This window comes from Sardina pilchardus, chromosome 2 (genome assembly GCF_963854185.1).
Source record: "Sardina pilchardus chromosome 2, fSarPil1.1, whole genome shotgun sequence".
Taxonomy (NCBI): domain Eukaryota; kingdom Metazoa; phylum Chordata; class Actinopteri; order Clupeiformes; family Clupeidae; genus Sardina; species Sardina pilchardus.
The window spans coordinates 15,414,805-15,431,983 of record NC_084995.1 but is presented as its reverse complement, the minus strand read 5'-3'; the positions used below and the strand labels follow the sequence as shown (position 1 = coordinate 15,431,983).

At 46.0% G+C, this 17,179-nt stretch overlaps 1 protein-coding gene across 1 annotated transcript in view; it reads right to left on the bottom strand.

Moving 5' to 3' along the window:
• efna2a (ephrin-A2a) overlaps window positions 1-16,125 on the bottom strand; it is a 37,305-nt gene extending 21,180 nt beyond the window's left edge. The window contains exon 1 of the mRNA XM_062520262.1: window positions 15,139-16,125. Coding sequence (XP_062376246.1) covers window positions 15,139-15,275 — 137 coding nt within the window. The 5' untranslated portion in view covers window positions 15,276-16,125. The remainder of the gene's footprint in view (window positions 1-15,138) is intronic.
• Window positions 16,126-17,179: the final 1,054 nt, after the last annotated feature.

Below are 17,179 nucleotides of genomic sequence, written 5' to 3'. Positions count from 1 at the left end.
AGGGCTTTATTCCTCTTTGGGAAATTAGCCAATAGGACATTAACCTGAGCTCAATATGCTGCCCATCCAATACAGAAACTGGGCCAGCGGCAGCTACACCTGCAGTATTGTGGTGGCCAACAGCAGAGCTCCGTTTGCTTTTATGTCTGTAGTCTCTATACTAATTCTGCATTTCAATGAGAAAAACACAGGAATGATCAAACCACTGATTTTATTTTTGCCTGACAGGCAACACTCTATTGTAAAAGCGACATCAGGAACAATGAAGGCTTATGGCAGAAATGCCTAATATTGTCTTAAATATTTCAGAAATGATCCTGCCACAGTCCAATAACAGAATAAATGTGTAATGTATTTTAAGTGTATCCCATGTTTTATAGATGTGGCTTCCACTAAGCGGTGGCTCAGTGGTGCCTCTAGTATCTATATTTATGTGACCCATGTAGTATTTACAAAACAATTTTCACTCTGGACACATGAAGGTGACATATGAATTATAAAATGGACATTTTGTATCTGGTTTTTATCATCAGTTAACTACTGTAGATGGTTATATTCCCTGAATCTAAACGCAGTCCACAGTCTCCACTCAGTTCTCAATAGGGCTCTCCTGAATAAAGCATAATTAGTTTAATCCCCCTATGAGGCTTGTGTTCAGATCACTTTTAAGGTAGGTAAGTATTTGCTAACAGGTGCACTTGGATAATATATTCAAATACTAATGTGTTTGGCCGCCGTGATCTGAAAATAGTGCTTCAGCTCTCAGAATACAAACATGAGCCTCTCCAAACGACCATGCCTACACATATCCTACGGAGAAAAATAAATAATTGATCATCATCATGTGTAATTAAGATGGAAATGATTTTTTTTTGCCGGCGCATTGCAAAATCTCATTTCCAGTGACAATGACGGTCCTGAGCGATTCTCCATATCCATACCCATGTGACTACCGAGCTCTCACACACGTGCCTTTAACTATTGAGAAGCACAGCTCAATGAGTGGATGTCTCATAAAAAAACGTGACCCCAAATATTATTTTCCCATGAATTCAACATAAGAGGACTCTCTTTTTTTTTTTACAGATTCTTATACATGTGAGGACTCCAAGAAAAGCAGAAAATCTTGGGAGGTTTAATCACTACCAAGGGCATCTAAGGAGTCTGCTGAAAAAAAGAAAAAATAAAACCCCACTTCTGTTCCTCCACATTATCTGAGACCTTAAGAACCAGGGAACGTCCTCGATCCAAAGTGCTCCTGCTCCGTCTGTCTCTCCCAATTAAGCGGACTGAAAGGCATGCAAGAGAGGAACACTCCACTCTGGCCCGCTCCACTCTCCCCCATGAAAGACTCGGAGATTTGGTGGAAGTCCACGCACAGCAGGGAGTCAATGAGAGTAGACAAAAACATGGAGAAAAAACCACCACACACATACACACACACACACACACACACACACACACACTACTCTCTTCCTCAGTAGAAAAAAAGACTTCAGCTCCCTTCTCATCCATCAAAGTCCCTCTAAGATGATCAAGCAAAAATTATGAAGGGAGAAAATGTTACTACAGCATATGAGCAGATGTCCGACAGATTCCAGACGCCCATCTCGTCTCCTCTCTTCTCTCTGCTGTTGCAGGGGCCTTAACCCACCGTGGAGGACTGTGCCCCTCTAACCCCCCCCCCTCCCCTCCCTGACCCTGAGCCTGGAGACGCTGCCAAGGGAAATGGGGGTCGGCCCAGAGAGGGGAAGCTATCCCTGTCAGAGCCATGACCCTCCATTTGGCACAGCAGCGAGCCTCCTCTACCCCCAAATCCCCCTTCCCCCCTCCCCCCTCTAAGCAGCCATGAATATACCTCTCAGACAATGCAGGGCCAGGCAATCTCACCATGCTCTCTGAACCCCTCCACGCGCCTGCTGCAGCCCTCTCCCCCTTCTCTCACTCTTTCTCACTATGTGTGTGTGTGTGTGTGTGTGTGTGTGTGTGTGTGTGTGTGTGTGTGTGTGTGTGTGTGTGTGTGTATTCATCACACTGGCCTTTGTTCTCCAAGGATTCCTGCGTATCTTTTAAAAACATATCAAAACAGCTTATCAGACCTCTCCTTACCATCTGGGTCAAGAGAATGCCTGATGGATTTTTTTTTTGGTCAATAATTCACGGGTGTTTCAGTGATCGACCAGTGTTTCTGTTTTCATTGAGAATGAAAAAAGTAGCTTAGTAGTAGTAAAGTAACACTCGGTCAGCACTTTGGTTGTTGGACAGTTTGTAGTGAGAAATAAGAAGCTGGCTTTCTCGACCTTCCTTTCTGTTCTTCGTCTTGGACCACAGCTGCTTTTGATACTCTCTCGTTTTTAAAAAAGTGCTGACATGTTTTAGTCAAATACACCTCTGACTGATAGGCGTAACACCTCAAACAGAATCAATTAGGCAACAAAAAAAGAACATTGCGTGATGTTCCCTGCTATCAAGACTCTATAGACGTCGGTCTGGCCTGCAGTCTGGTCTGCCAGGGATTTGATGGGAAGTGACAGAAAGATGATTCCCCCCCCTGCCAAGCTGATTGCAGCACTGAATGAGTCTAAGAGGGAAGGAGAATGAGGGTAAATCTGCCCTGTCCATCCTCATTTCACGTCCACCCCCGGCTTCATTGATATTGATTGAAAAACCTCATTACAACTTTCAGTCGGACAAATGCAACAAATTTCAGAAGCATGGGCGCCTGGTCTGAAATCCACCTCTGCTGTCAGCGCAGTCTCTCTCTTCCCCTGCAGATGCCAGATTATTAGTTTATGAAAAGATAAGAAAGCCAAATAAGTCTGACGCGGCCGCTAATCTCCGAAATGTGTTGCATGTTTTGATAGACGCTAAGGATAAATGCTGATAGAAGATCTGAAATGCTAACATTGGCTTTGCCATCATCCTTAATTTGTGGCGATAGGAAGAAGTGTGACAAAGCTAAACGGGACAAGCTTGTTATTACACAAATGGCTTAAGCGGTGTCCGGTGAGCTGCGGGGTGGAGGGCTTTCCTGCCCAGCCGCATCAGAGCAGGTCCACGGCTGCTTCCACTCCACTTGACCATTCCTGATCGCTGTAATTTGCTGACTTGAGCGCTTTCACTTAATTCTTCACAGTCGATACTTATTTTGCCTGAGGAATGGCAATGGATTGATTTCGCTCAGAGGGAGCTACCCCAAACACGCTCCTACACATACACAAACACACACACACACACACACACACACACACACACACACACACACACACACTCCTACACACACTCCTACACACACACTCCTACACACACACTCCTACACACACACACACTCACACACACAAAGTCCTCACACACTTCACTACGACATAGCGCTCACAATGGTTAGCCCTCTCACACCTTGTTAGTGAGAGCACCCTGGAGGCTCATCAATCATGATCCTTGGGCCTGGACGGATCTCTCCTCCACTGGGGAGGGCAGGCGGCACGCGCTGCTGGACTGCACCCGCTGCACACGCTCAAGTTTCAAACTTCCTTTTTCTCCAAGCCGAACAGTCGGCCACTATTTTCTCATTTTGCAACTTCCAGAGAACAGACTGGGCTTGTTAGAAAAGATAAGAAAGTAAACAAAGAAACAAACAACCCCCCCCCCCCCCCCCCAAACAAACCAAATAGACATGAAATGCTTTTGATATTAATGCTTTCAAAATGAATCAACAGCGTCCACATTACCGGTGTAATATGCATAAATATGAGGACTTAAAACAAATACAGAGAGAGAAAAAAAAATGTAATGAGGGGCTAAGAAAAACGAAATGACAAGTGGGCTGTGTTCTAATGACAGTCTTGTGAATCTCCCCGGCATGCGCTGAGCTCCAACCAGTCGCCTGTGGAGAGGATGTCATGACAACACGCCCTTGTTGGCAGCCAGGCCTAAACACTCCTTTTTAATATTAAAGTTGCATTGAGAAGCAGGCCAGAGAAGAGTGAACATGCCTCCACGAAGCCAATGGGCGCAGTGGAAACACACAATAAAAATAGAACCGCATGCCATTTAATAGCCCCGACATTTCTACTTGGACATGCAGGGTGTGGATAAATGATACATGCTGCAGCTATGGCCTAGGAACCCACCACACCTCAGTACACACACACACACACACACACACACACACACAAACCAACGGGCTCCAGGGATTCTGTCGTGGACCCGGCATGGTAATGAAAAGGAAACGAGAAAAACGGGCCGAGCGTTCACCGCGAGAGTCCACAGAGGATGTGAAATCTCCAGCAACACATCACAGCCCGTCACCTCCAGGCCCACGCACTAGCCCATGTCTCGCTCTCTCCCTGCTCCTCATCAAAGCACAAAAGCTTCTGTTGAATGGAAATGGGCTTGTGCTCCGTGAACGCCTCTGCAAAATATCACTCGGATCGGAGAGGGAGCTTCATTTGCCGAGTGTTGATCACTTTGGTATTAATGCTCTCCATGCTAAAATATGTATGATACCGGAGACTTAATAATGAATTGTTAGTCCTGAGGACTGAGCAGGCTCCTGCTGCTGCTACTACAACACTATCAGAGCCATAGCGCGACCCCCTAGGGAGGCCTGACTCTGTAGATTAGATATAAAACTCTACTGAAGCAGTAAGAATCTAAGGACAACACAAGAAATTTCAACGTGTAAGGTCAAGGGATGGCAGGTAGTCCCGACATATGAAAGTATCTTTCTGAATACATTTCAGGGATACAAGAAAAAAAATCTAGTGGGTAATAAACTACTGTGGTTTACCTGATCACTACAAAATCAGTGTTGCATACTCATTAAACTTAATTAAACTTAATTAAACAGGATTTAGTCTCTATCCACACCAGCAATTGCCTACATTTCTAACCAAAGCTTTAACCGGAGGAGGAAAAAAAACGTGTTGAGAATGGTGATCTGCGGATGTAAAATTCCTGCCCATCCTTCAGCGAGCTGACCTCAACAATCAACCTTTTGGTAGGAGCTAATCACAACTAATCCTTCAACCTTAACGTTACATTGCTGTGGACCTCCACTGAGCTCTACAGTGCCTGGCTCATACACTACGCTTCCAGTACAGCAGTAGGCAGACACAGTAACCAAGCAACATTCACAGGTACCTTTCATTTTCAAAATGTCCTTCTTTCAGTTCCATTTATTTATACGTTCGGAAAAAAAAAAAAACTCTACACAGGCCAGTGAGTTTCTGCTGCTACACCGATACAATTTCCAAGCTTTAACCACATACAAAGTATACAATGTTCCTTTGTAACGGAACACAGTCAGACATGACGAGCCCTATTGTATCAGCAGGATTATATTACAGCGCTACTCTGCCGCGGCGAGGGGAGCAATGCATGGGGCTAGCACGTGCAGATGGCAGATAATGGCCTCGGAGAGGAATGTCCACTGCAATCTAAAACCCCACACATATTAGCAGCAGTACCGAATCGGATGGATGGCAAAAAACGACACCACTACCGCTGCTGCTGCCGCCGCGGGATCAGCATGAGCCGGAGAGGTTGGAGCACAAACAGCCTCGGAGGAAAAAAATAAAACAATCTGACGTTTCTGCCTGTTCACCAGAAACAAGATCCGCATTAAAAATAAACTAGATATCAAACTCGCAGACAACAAACTTGCCGTGTAAAATCCTTTCCTGCCCATTTGCACACGGGGCAGGCCGGGCTGTCCGGCCTCGACAGGAGCTCTGAGCTCTACGTGTGACCGCCCAGTCCATTAGAGAGAGAGAGGGAGATAGATAGAAAGAGAGAGAGAGCGAGAGAGAGAGAGAGAGAGAGAGAGAGAGCGAGAGAGAGGGAGATCGGGCCCTTTCCTCTTCTGCCTCCTGCCACGCGGCCACTTGGGACCGGTCGCTTCTGGCTGAGCACGCGGCAGAGGTGGAGGCCATTTCAGTCGACATCTGAGTGAGGCAGTGAGTGAGTGAGAGCGAGAAAGAGGGAGTGAGAGAAAAAGTGAGTCTCTGCTCTTAAAGACAAAAATTCACAATATGTGTGTTAACTTTTTATGGCCAAAAACAGAAACTTTTTCCTCTGGTTTTCTTTGAGAAGTGTGCGTGCGTGCGTGCGTGCGTGCGTGCGTGCGTGCGTGCGTGCGTGCGTGCGTGCGTGCGTGTGTGTGTGTGTGTGTGTGTGCGTGTGTGTGTGTGTGTGTGTGTGTGGGGGGGGGGTGTGGGGGGGTGCTGTAGAGGAGGAGGAAGAGGGACAAATATTTAGCACATCGAGCAGCGAGTGTGCACATGATATATGATGGCATTACTGGACCCTGAGGGAGGCAGCCGTCTTCCTCCACAGCCCAAACAGACTGACAGAGCAGCTGTAAACAGCTGTTGATGATAATGTATTTGATAGCACGAGGGGGGGGGGGGGGGGGGGCGGTTGTGTAGAGACGTTCTACTTTATCCATTTACATAGCTCCCATCATGCGCTTGAGGCAGCGAGCCAGTGACTGACAGAAATCAAAGTGTGTAGTCACTTCATCAGTAACAGTTGGGTGATAGTCTTTCAGGCTTGAATAATATGCATTCCGAATTAGTGGGAATAAAGTTATGCAGCAGTGAAGGTTCATTAAAACAGGAACCCTGGCAGTCGCAAACACACACACACACACACACACACACACACACGCATGTGCACGCACACGCACAAGCACACACACACACACACACAACTACACACACACACACACACACACACACACACACACACACACACACACACACACACACACACACACACACACACACACACACAGACACACACATACACACACACACACTACACACACATACATCTGCTGAGCCTGTTCCTGCTTTGCTTTGTAGCCTCCTTGCGATTTCCCCAATACCCTCCCCTGCAGTCTGGTGCGAACACTTGTACCACATGCAGAAATAAGGCGAGCGCGGGCCAATGAATTATTTATACAGGCCTGTCTTTCAGAATTACACAAAGCTCTGTGAGAGTCTCACAACGTGAGCGGGGAGGGACATGGCAGCTCAGAACTGCAGCGAGCGAGAGCGAGGCAGAGAGAGAGAGAAAGAGAGAGAGAGAGAGAGAGAGAGAGAGAGAGAGAGAGAAAGGTAGAGGAAAAACAAAGAAACAGAGAGGTGGGAGGTGGTGCCGTAAGCAGAGGTAGAGGTTGACGAGTGAAAGTATTTTTGACAAGTAAATTAAAGAAACAAGAACTAAAAAAAATCCACTGCTGACAAAGATTTTCTGCCATTTACGCTACTTATTCCGAGTTCCGCTCAAAGCGCGGTACAGCAACAAAGGTAAACACAAAACAAATAACAAACGCAAACACACACCTTCCCGAAGCCTACGGCACACAACCCAGCCAGCGCGCTTACAGAAAATAGCCTAATCTCTGCATTGCCAGACAACTATCTTAAACAGGCCTAGCGAAATCATTACATTTCCAGACTGTTTGGTTTAGCGGCTACAGTCTGCATGCATGGCACACCAACAGCAGCGGCCTGCAGGTAGCGCAGCCTCATAACGCAAACAGCACCTGCTCTGACTGGCCGCATACGTCCAGTCGTCGGGGGAGAAGCAAGAAAAGTGTCCAGTCATCAACATTTGCAATATTGAATTGATCATCCGGCCTCATCACGCCCCTGGCTGCAGCGACGGGGGCCAAACAGCGTTTCATAATGCGCTAATGATAACAACCTTAGTACAGCGTTTCCTTCAATATCCCATTTCCCAATATCTCCTGCTGCGCTGGCCCATCCATCATTGTATCCTGGAGAAGACAGGCTGGACAGCTCACTACAGTGAGAGAGCCAATGCACCGGGGAGACGGTTCCACTGTGTGGAGATGCACGTGTGCAAAAACACCTCCGAACAGAAACACATCAGAGTCACACACACACACACGGAGGTTGATGATCTCTACATTTTGTCAAGCCTGTGTGGTTCTTGTCATGAAGATATTATGAAGGTGTTATACAAGACTCCTCAGAGAGACATTGGAGGGAGGCAGAGAAAGCAGATATCACTTAAGGATGCTCTGCCTACTCAAACCTCAGTTTAAAAATTCACAAGATAACGTTAAAACATGCATTTTAAATCCACAGCGGCATAATTTTCATATTTCGCAAGAGCAGTATATTCAAATATTCGGTTTGCAAGGAGCAAGAACATTCAAAAAAAGAAAAAAAAAAGAAGAAGCTAGAAACGAATATAGAAATGTTTATGAGTCATTTTCATCTGTGCCGTCATTGTTCCGTCAGTCAACAGAATTTCTGACAGTTTCAGCCTGAAACCATCAGCATTGGGTCAGCTATCTGTGGCAGGCAACAAAATGGAGTCAAATCTCAAATTAATTAGCTCTCTGGGGGCCCATCCTCTGTGGCACAGGGAGGGGAAGAGGCAAAAAAACCACAAAAACCACCCAACACCCCTCCAAATTCACGAGCAGACGAGAGTGCACAGAGAAAGAGAGTGTGTACTGTAATGCAGGTGAAGTAAGGTGAGGTAAGGGAGGTGTGTGCTGGCCTGGCTGTTTACGGTAATTACTGCTGGGTCCGAGAGAAACAGCCAGAGGAGTGCAACTCTCTAATGGCCATTACACACTCGCACTGATTAATCTATTTAACTGGGAAGACATGTCTCAGGGGTGACTGCATTATCGGTGTCCTGTGACCCAGCACGTGCATGCTCTCTCTCTCTCTCTCACACACACACACACACACACACTAAGACAGAAACACACATACACACACACACACAAAGACAGACAGACACACACAGTTACACGCACACTCTTGCGCACACACGTCCACACACGCAGACACACACACACACACACACACACACACACACACAGCCCACAATCCATCGGAGACACTGGTTAGGATGCGGTGGATGCAGTAAATCACCTGGCTGGAGAGTTTGTTCCCCTCTCTGTGGTGTCCATTAACAAATCATAGCCTCTTCCCCGCAGACCAGTGCATCAGGCATAATAAAAACAGAGCAATTTTAGCACCGGCGCTCAAACCCAGTTTTCTGCTTCTCTTGCACTTTTCATCATAAACAGTCTCTTTTTAACAGCCCTCTCTCTCTCTCTCTCTCTCTCTCTCCCTCCCTCTCTCCCCTTCTCGTACCATATATTTCAACAGTTTCCACATTCCTACGCTTCAGGGAAAGGAGTGGGTTCTTTGGTGGATATTTCCACGATGCCAGCGACGCTTGTTTGAAGTGTGACTGATCAAACAAAGACAAGGCCGCCCCACTCTTTAAGTGGCGCTATACAGTATTCCTCTGTGCCTCTCAGATCAGCAGTGTCCTGCTTCTCTATGCGGCTTTTCCCTTCATTGACATTCTTCTCAGAGAGTTTGGCATTAATCTAAAAACAGGAACATGGCGAGGAGGACGGATGCCAAGAGGACGAGGAAGACGCTCCCCTTCCAAAGATCTGCTCCTCCGCAGGAAATCCGCTGCCTCTCATGTCCACCGAGATAGTGGTTGTCGGGCAAACTTTGCAGGACTGTTTTCACAGAAGTTAGCAGCCTTCTTTTTTTCCCCCAAGCATAAAACTGTGTCAGCCTTAACATATCCAGACAACTTAAGACAGACACAATCGATTGTAGAGGCCAAAGAAAAAACAGCAATGAATCTGCACTCTTGTCTCGTCAGGGCTTGTTGGGTTTGGGTGATGGGACATTGAAAATGTCACTGTTGTTACACTAAGCCTTGTCCTCTTAAATAGCTTGGTTAGCAAAGTCAGTCCCACTGAACAGAGAATTGCTGAAAAAATATTGCTACAAATTCAAAGCACCCATTCATTAAAGGCTTCTACATAAAACCTTCAATGGCTTTAGGCTTCTTCTATGCACACCAGCCTTTAAGCCCCAGAGCGATTCAAATGGGCCCTTTTTTAGGCGGAAAGGTAAAAAGGTAAGAGCAGCTTGCTAATGTTGGACTGAAAATCACATTTGCCTGCCTCGACTCAGATGTAGCTACAGTGTACAGACAAGCCACATGTCTCGGTGGGTGAGATGGAGTAATCTAGAACCTTCCCGAGGCTTCAAAGGCAAAACAGGCCGCCTCTGTCCCTACCACTGTTGGGTCCCTCTGAACAAAAAATAAATGAAACTCAGTTGGGCTTTTTGGGGTCTGCACCTTAATTTACCTAGAGGGGGTATCTAACACGGGGAGAAAATTCTTCAGCCTTGGCTCACGGGCCGTTAGACTCTCGCTCCCTCTGAGCAAATGTGTTTCAAATCCCACATAATTTCTGCCGTTCATGGTCCATTCTGGTTTCAAATGAGAATGTCTGCCCTCATATCCAATATCACAGCGTCCAGCCGTCCTGAAGATCAAATAAGGCATCGGCCCTTAGAGGGAGGATTAAGCTTGGTTCTGGATATGAACACCCGAGGTGACTAAACAGGCTTCCTTGTGTTTCTGGATTTACTTCTTAAAGAGACAATTTATTCAGCAGTCAAAACAAACATTTAACTAGCTACAAAAGGTGGCCCGTTTAGTTATTGCAGCAACTTTAAATGTATCAATAACATAAATAAGCAATTTCTTCAGCTATGATGAAGGATGCACCTCCACATTTATCGGCTGCTTGGTAATAGCAGCCTCTGGCAAAAAAAAAATAAAAAAGGAGAAAAACAGACGTGTGGGAGTTGCCGCCTGTTGCCGACAAAGGAGGCCGAATCAATATCCAATCTGTTGAAGTTTTATTCTGTGACAACACTCTTAATTAAGAGCCACTCCAGGCAGCGCTGTAAGGAGCGTGCAAACAGTGGCGAGAGCAGGCTGATGTGAGGCCTGCCTTCCCCCTCCAAGAGCCCCTCATGAAATGGGGAATATCGTCCGGGCTCCAGGCCACAGAAATGGGACTTCACGGCAGCTGACTGAAGGCTGATGGACGATGTCTTGGGGGGGTTTCAGATGACGTGTGTGTTGGGGGGGGCAGGGGGGATGAGGGGCATGCTGCTGAAGTGTTCAAAGCGGTTGTAGCCCGCAGTCAAAAGAGGTCTATGCACACAGCTTTAAAAGATCGAAATGTCTGCCCGGCGTCGTGCATGAACGCTATCCTGCAAATCACCTTTCGCTTCTCACATGGCTTTCATTGCCTGGGCGTCCTCACAGCCTTTTGTTTGTCTGCTGCTCTCTGGACGGGATTTTTCTCCTAGACTAGACTAAGCGCTGCATACAGAAGGGGTGTTAACAGGCGAGGTGCCCTGCTATGAACCGAGCCCAAAGCCTGGTCTCAGCTACCCCAGTCATCTTGATCATTTTTCATCGATGGTGTTAGAGATGCACGGGCCCCGGGAGACGCTCCGCATACCTGCGGTGCGCGCCGTCTTATCGGAGGCCAGGATCAAATGTAGCCGCCACTGCCCACACGACTCTCTGATACTACAGACAGCGGAAAAAAATACATAAATAAATAAATGCAATTCTGAAGGGAACTGCTGTCCCTGCTAGGCACAAGCTGGAGGAAGACCAGCCCTGCAACACACAACCAAAAGGAAAATGTTTACTTCTGACTGAAACAAGGCACGATGGGTTCAAATCTACATACCTACGCTTGTCAGAGCACTTCACCGTAGGACACGCAAGTTACCTGTAAACAACTTGCCCTTTGAAAGATCAATGGAATTATTTAGCACTGACACTACTTGTTATTGTTATTCAAGGACAACTACTGAGGTTTCAGCTTGGCCCCTAATGCCTCAATACTGACAGCCCTATTAGAATGCAGCAGAACCACTCTGCTTTGCTTATGTTTGCAGCAGACAGTTATCCAGCCTCCCTGGAAATATAGGGTTTCAATCTAAATAATTGAGGTAGCAGTTACTTAAAAAAAAAAAAAGAATAAAAAAAAAACGACTTCAGTGATATGCGGCTCATGGCCCTGATAAGCGTCTGGGAGGAAATGATGTCGAGCCGGAGCCGAATTAACCGTATGAGTAACGGTCATACTTCTCGGAGGCTCAATCAGGTTATGAGATTGTTCTCTGCGCAATAATCTGCCTTGGGAGCAGAGAGCCCAGTAAATTATGTCCACTACTGAAAGTCACGAGTGAAAGTCACCGTAGGTCAGCGACTCAATTAAGCCTATGGTTCAGAACTTTGTCCCAAACCTCCCAACACCCACATTAATTCCAGCGCTCCTTCCTCTCCCTTCACGCCTCTAAGCTCAGTTTTGAAAATATGTATTTCATCTTGTGATGGGTTTTTATCGCTGCTGCCTCAGACAGACACTCTCTCCAGGGGATCTCCCAAAAAGAAACTGAGAAAAAAACATAAAACTGTGCAAGGCAGATAGAGAGAGATAGAAAGGGAGAAGGAGGGGAATCAAAACAGCCCATTTCGTTCGGTGTAATAGGTATGGTTACAGAAAATGGGCAATGACCCATATAAAGAACCTTTACCGTTGGGCTCTCTCTGGTCATTTGGTGGGTAAACAGTGCATGTGAGCGGCTGTCTATTATTTTCAGAGAGGGGGAACGGGGGGTTGGGGATCTAATGCCACACCGATACGTACACAAACAGAGCGCAGAGGGAGAATATGTGTGTTCTCCTATCTCACCATGGAGTGCAAGGCAAACACAGAGAACAAGGAGATTAATGGGTTTCATTTTTCCAAACACAAACCTGACAGCGAAGAGCCCCAGAATGCAAATGACAGGCCTGGAAAGGCGAGCGCGCTCGTTTGAAGGTCTCCCCTCCGTCACCCCCCCCCCCCCCCCCCCCCCCCACGCCCCCACCGCTCCACCGGCTCCGTTCCAGGAGTCAGAGCCCTCATGGCAGGATGCAGTACCAAAGTATTTCAAAGGCATTACATCATCGTCATCAGATCGTCAGTGCCATTAGGCTGCAGGGGGAAGTGTGCAATTGCATGTAAAGTGCTGGGGGGGGTTGGTGTTGGTGGGGGCGGCATACGCTGATTTACGATCGACACACACACAACATCCATCATGCGACGCGGCCGCCACTGATGAAGTCCCCCTGTTAGCAGCGTCCCGTGTATGATGAGGTGGAAATGCTTATCGTTCAGTTATTTATAACCCTGTTCTCGGTGCAGAGGAGCGCGGCGAGCGGCGCGCGGGACGGATGGAGCGCCAGGCTCTCGGGACGACTCGAGCTCGGCTCAGGTCAGACTCGCTTCTCTCCGGGCCCGGGTTGGACAGCCGCCAGGCGCACCCCGCTCCGAGAGCACTTCCTCTGCCCGAGGGAGCCGCGACTGTGGCAGCCATGTGAGGGTCTGTGTTCGTGAAGGAGTGTCCCGACCTCCCCACACGTCGGCACACACACTCACTCTCTTTCTCTCTCTTCTTCCTCCCATCTCTCTCTCTCCCTCTCTCAGCTCTTTCAGAGAGATAGAACGCTTCACAATCTGCTGGCCGTCTCCCCGAGCCCCTGCCCACCTCCACACAGAGCGGCGTGGAAAGGAGCATGATGAGCTGAGGGTTCTGTAAAAGAAACCTCAAAGCCCTTCGAGGAGAGAAGCGGCCTTTTGATGGATAAACCGTGGGATTAGAATGGCCGATCCTCTTGGGTTACAAAGCTGGGCTTTTTCTTTTCTCTCTTTCTCTCTTTCCCTCTCCTTTCTTTTTACTTCTTCATGTGGACCCCCAAGAGGGAAGCCATATTGGCACAGAGGAGATGTCCACTTGCTTTCATACTGGCCTTCAGCCCCACGGCCCTGCTGGAGGGTGGGGTGAGGGAGACAGCAAATCCGATTGAGGCAGACCAGTGAAAATGCTCAAGGTGAGCTGCCCTACAAAAGCTCATCTTTAATGGCATCTTAGGCCAGTGAGGTAGAAGCAGAGGGGTGACGACCTGCACGAATTTACTGATGATCTCCCACCGGCTGGGTTTATTCTTGGCTTTTCTTTGGCCGAGAGACAATCCACAAACAGAGAAAAAGGCAGAATGTGTGGAAGTAGATGAAATGACATTGTGGAGAAAGTAACACTGCTAAAATACTTTGATGTTCAGGTGAATAATCAGAAAGCTGTTAAATATTGTCTAGTTTTTGGGTTGACCCAGTAACATTTTCTCAATGTATAATTTAAAACAGTGTCTATGCACCCTAGTGTACATTTAATACAAAGGTCTGTTTACACAGGCAATATGCTTAAACCAACAGCAGCAAACAATGCATCATTAAAACATGAGGCTACATGTTCAGTCTTTGCACATTTGACCTATATTAACCTCTGTCTTATTTTGATAGACTCAGCAGAACTAAATGAGATTCATTAATGTACATTTTTGGGTTAGGATTAGACCTCTGTAATATTCTTGGCTCGAGGCAAACAAAAGTAAATCGACTCAGGCCTGATGCTCTGTTGAGGTGGATGTAATTGGTGGGCGCCCTTCTCGAAATCTTCCACTGAGCCTCTTAAATATTTTAAACCTCAGCAGACTACTGATGTTCTGCAAGAGGGGCCCCTCTTAACTTTGCTAATTCAGCCGTGAGAGGACCTTCACAGTGTTTATTTATCTAGCCAGGCTCTACACCTGAGGAGCAGGCTGTCAGAAACCATTAGGCTGACATCCCCAGTGCACTTTCTCCATGTCAATGAAACACACTCTAAACCAAGCAGCACTAGGGGAAAAAACACGACAACACTGTCCTATGTGGCAGCCAGGAGAGGTTGTCAGTGGAGTAGGCCCTCTTTCAGGACCAAAGAAACCATTAACCTCTTCCAAAGCGCACAAACACAGGCTTAAATGGATACATTGACAATCTGGGACAGAATTCGTGGAACAGTTTCTATGAAAACACCTTCTTTTTTTTTTTTTTAACAATCTAAACCTACCACACCTTTGACGATGGCACACCACAAATATTTGGTAAACTTCTGGTAATTGCCCTAAATTGATTAAGTAGGCTACGGTCATGAGTAAAGACTAAAATGTGTTATCAGCCATCAAGAACATCAATACTTTGCTTGGCATCTGTTTTCATCACAGGTGGATGGATTGTAATCATGTTACTACATGGAATAGTGAAATAATCTACTGCTGTTCACTGATGTTATAGAGAAATCGACATTATTTTATCAGATTAAATTAAGTGGCACACTGTGAAGGCTACAGAACATTTTTTAATATTCTTACCTGGCGTTAGAACTGTTCCAGTAGACCGCATGTCTGTCTGAAATGATTTTGTCGTCAGCCCACACGGAGTCCCAAAACAAAAAGGTAACGGCAATCAATACCAACTCCATAGCACAAGTTCGTCCACGACTGCCCATATTATGAGCCTCAGTTCTTTCTCAAGTTATAATCTGTTTGGAGTTAAACGTATACCTGTCCGACAATCTCTCATTGTGTAAATGTAATAAAAATTAGCCAATGCTTCGGGGCTGATGGTCATTCAAGGCCACTTCAATTTGATAGCGACAGTACATTTTAGTTAGCTAATCTACAATACTGCTACTTGCCACTCATCAAGATGTACCAACATTTCAGTAACGCTATCGGATTTCTAATAACTCTTTTCAAGCGTATTTGCGGTGAAATAAAGACGCATCCGTGTAAAGGAATCCATTATCAATCCACAGTTCAGTGCTGAATTCGCCAGATAGAGTGGGCTTCTGATAACTTTCGTTCCCAATTATAGACAACACTCAAGCCTTGGATTGAGTAGGCAAATCATGTAAAAGTCCCTGAAGTGGGCTATGCGCTTGAATGTAGCTGTTCACTTCTCTCACTCCCAGGCAGAGTAAGCTAAATCAGAGGCATTTAAATCGTATCACGGGATGCCTTTGTAAACTATCCTGTAGAGAGAGTCAAACATGTCCATCATATGCAATTCTGATTCAGTCCATCCGACAGTAGGTTATCCCTCTTCTGGCAAACAGTGATAACCGATTACATAGGTCCTTAAGTTTTAGCTTCCTCGTGGCGAGGATGCTCTTGCCTCCAACGTAGTCAGCTGAATGAAAGGGACATGTATTCCAGGCATTTGCTGTAGGCTAGTTTGTCTTCCAATGCTCTTGTGTCAAATTTTCTCCATGTTCACACCACGCTTCAGCACTCCACAAGAAAGGATATTTCTGAAACGAACTTAGTAGGCGGCCGCCTCGCGCACAGCATCCGTTCCCATTGTGATTCGAATCGCCACTCATTGGAGTAACTAGTCTCTGCAGAACATTGTGGGCGGATTTCAGCAGTGGGCGGTTTTACAGCGTTGTTCTGATTGGTAATGCAAACACTGGGCGGATTTCAAGCGTTTACTCAGTTGGCTAAAACAAACACGACATTTTCTATCCCACGCTCCAAACAGTTGGTGGCGGTATGCCAGCCACCAAATACTAAAGAAGAAGAAGAAGAAGAATGTAGATACAGCGAACAGTAGAAAAGACTCCGAACATGACATGTGTGAGTAAATGTTTTTTTATTTTAGTTAGGCTATACAAGCCTATACGCTGATTTGAATGGGAGAGATCTTCAGGTTCATTGTAAAGTTTACGTTAACCTAATATAACCAAACGATGCATGATCCTCGTTAGGTTTAGGCTACCGTTTCCACTTCCGAGGAGTAGGGCTAGTTTTTACGTTAACCTCATGCAATCATTTGTTTAAAAATGTGGCATTCTGTGCAACACTAGTTAAATGAATAAAACTATTAAATATATAGGCCTACGCATTTTCTTATGCACGTAGGCCGAGGTTCTAGCCTTTCGTGTAGGCTTACTCTGACTTCAGTTTAGGCCTTTATTTATATGTAAAACTCAGAATAAATACTACTAATACATGTTAAATAATGAATATGTGAAATATGCCATATAGGCAACATTATTAATGTAAATAATGAATAATTATTTGTTTTTGTTTTCTACCTCTGCCACCACCTGAAGGACTGGATTGTCCTCTGCAAAGGCTGATGTCATGGCTTGGATCTTTCCCTACATCTCCTCTATGCTATGGATGACTAATAATAATAATAATAATAATAATAATTAATAATTATTTGTTTTTGTTTTATTTTTTACCTCTCCCACCTACCTGAAGGACTGGATTGTCCTCTGCAAAGGCTGATGTCCTGGCTTGGATCTTTCCCTACATCTCCTCTATGTAGCGTAGTTCAGGAACCACATCCCATATAATTTTATTGAATATTACTTGTGTTTTTCAGTTTGTGGTTCATATTGTA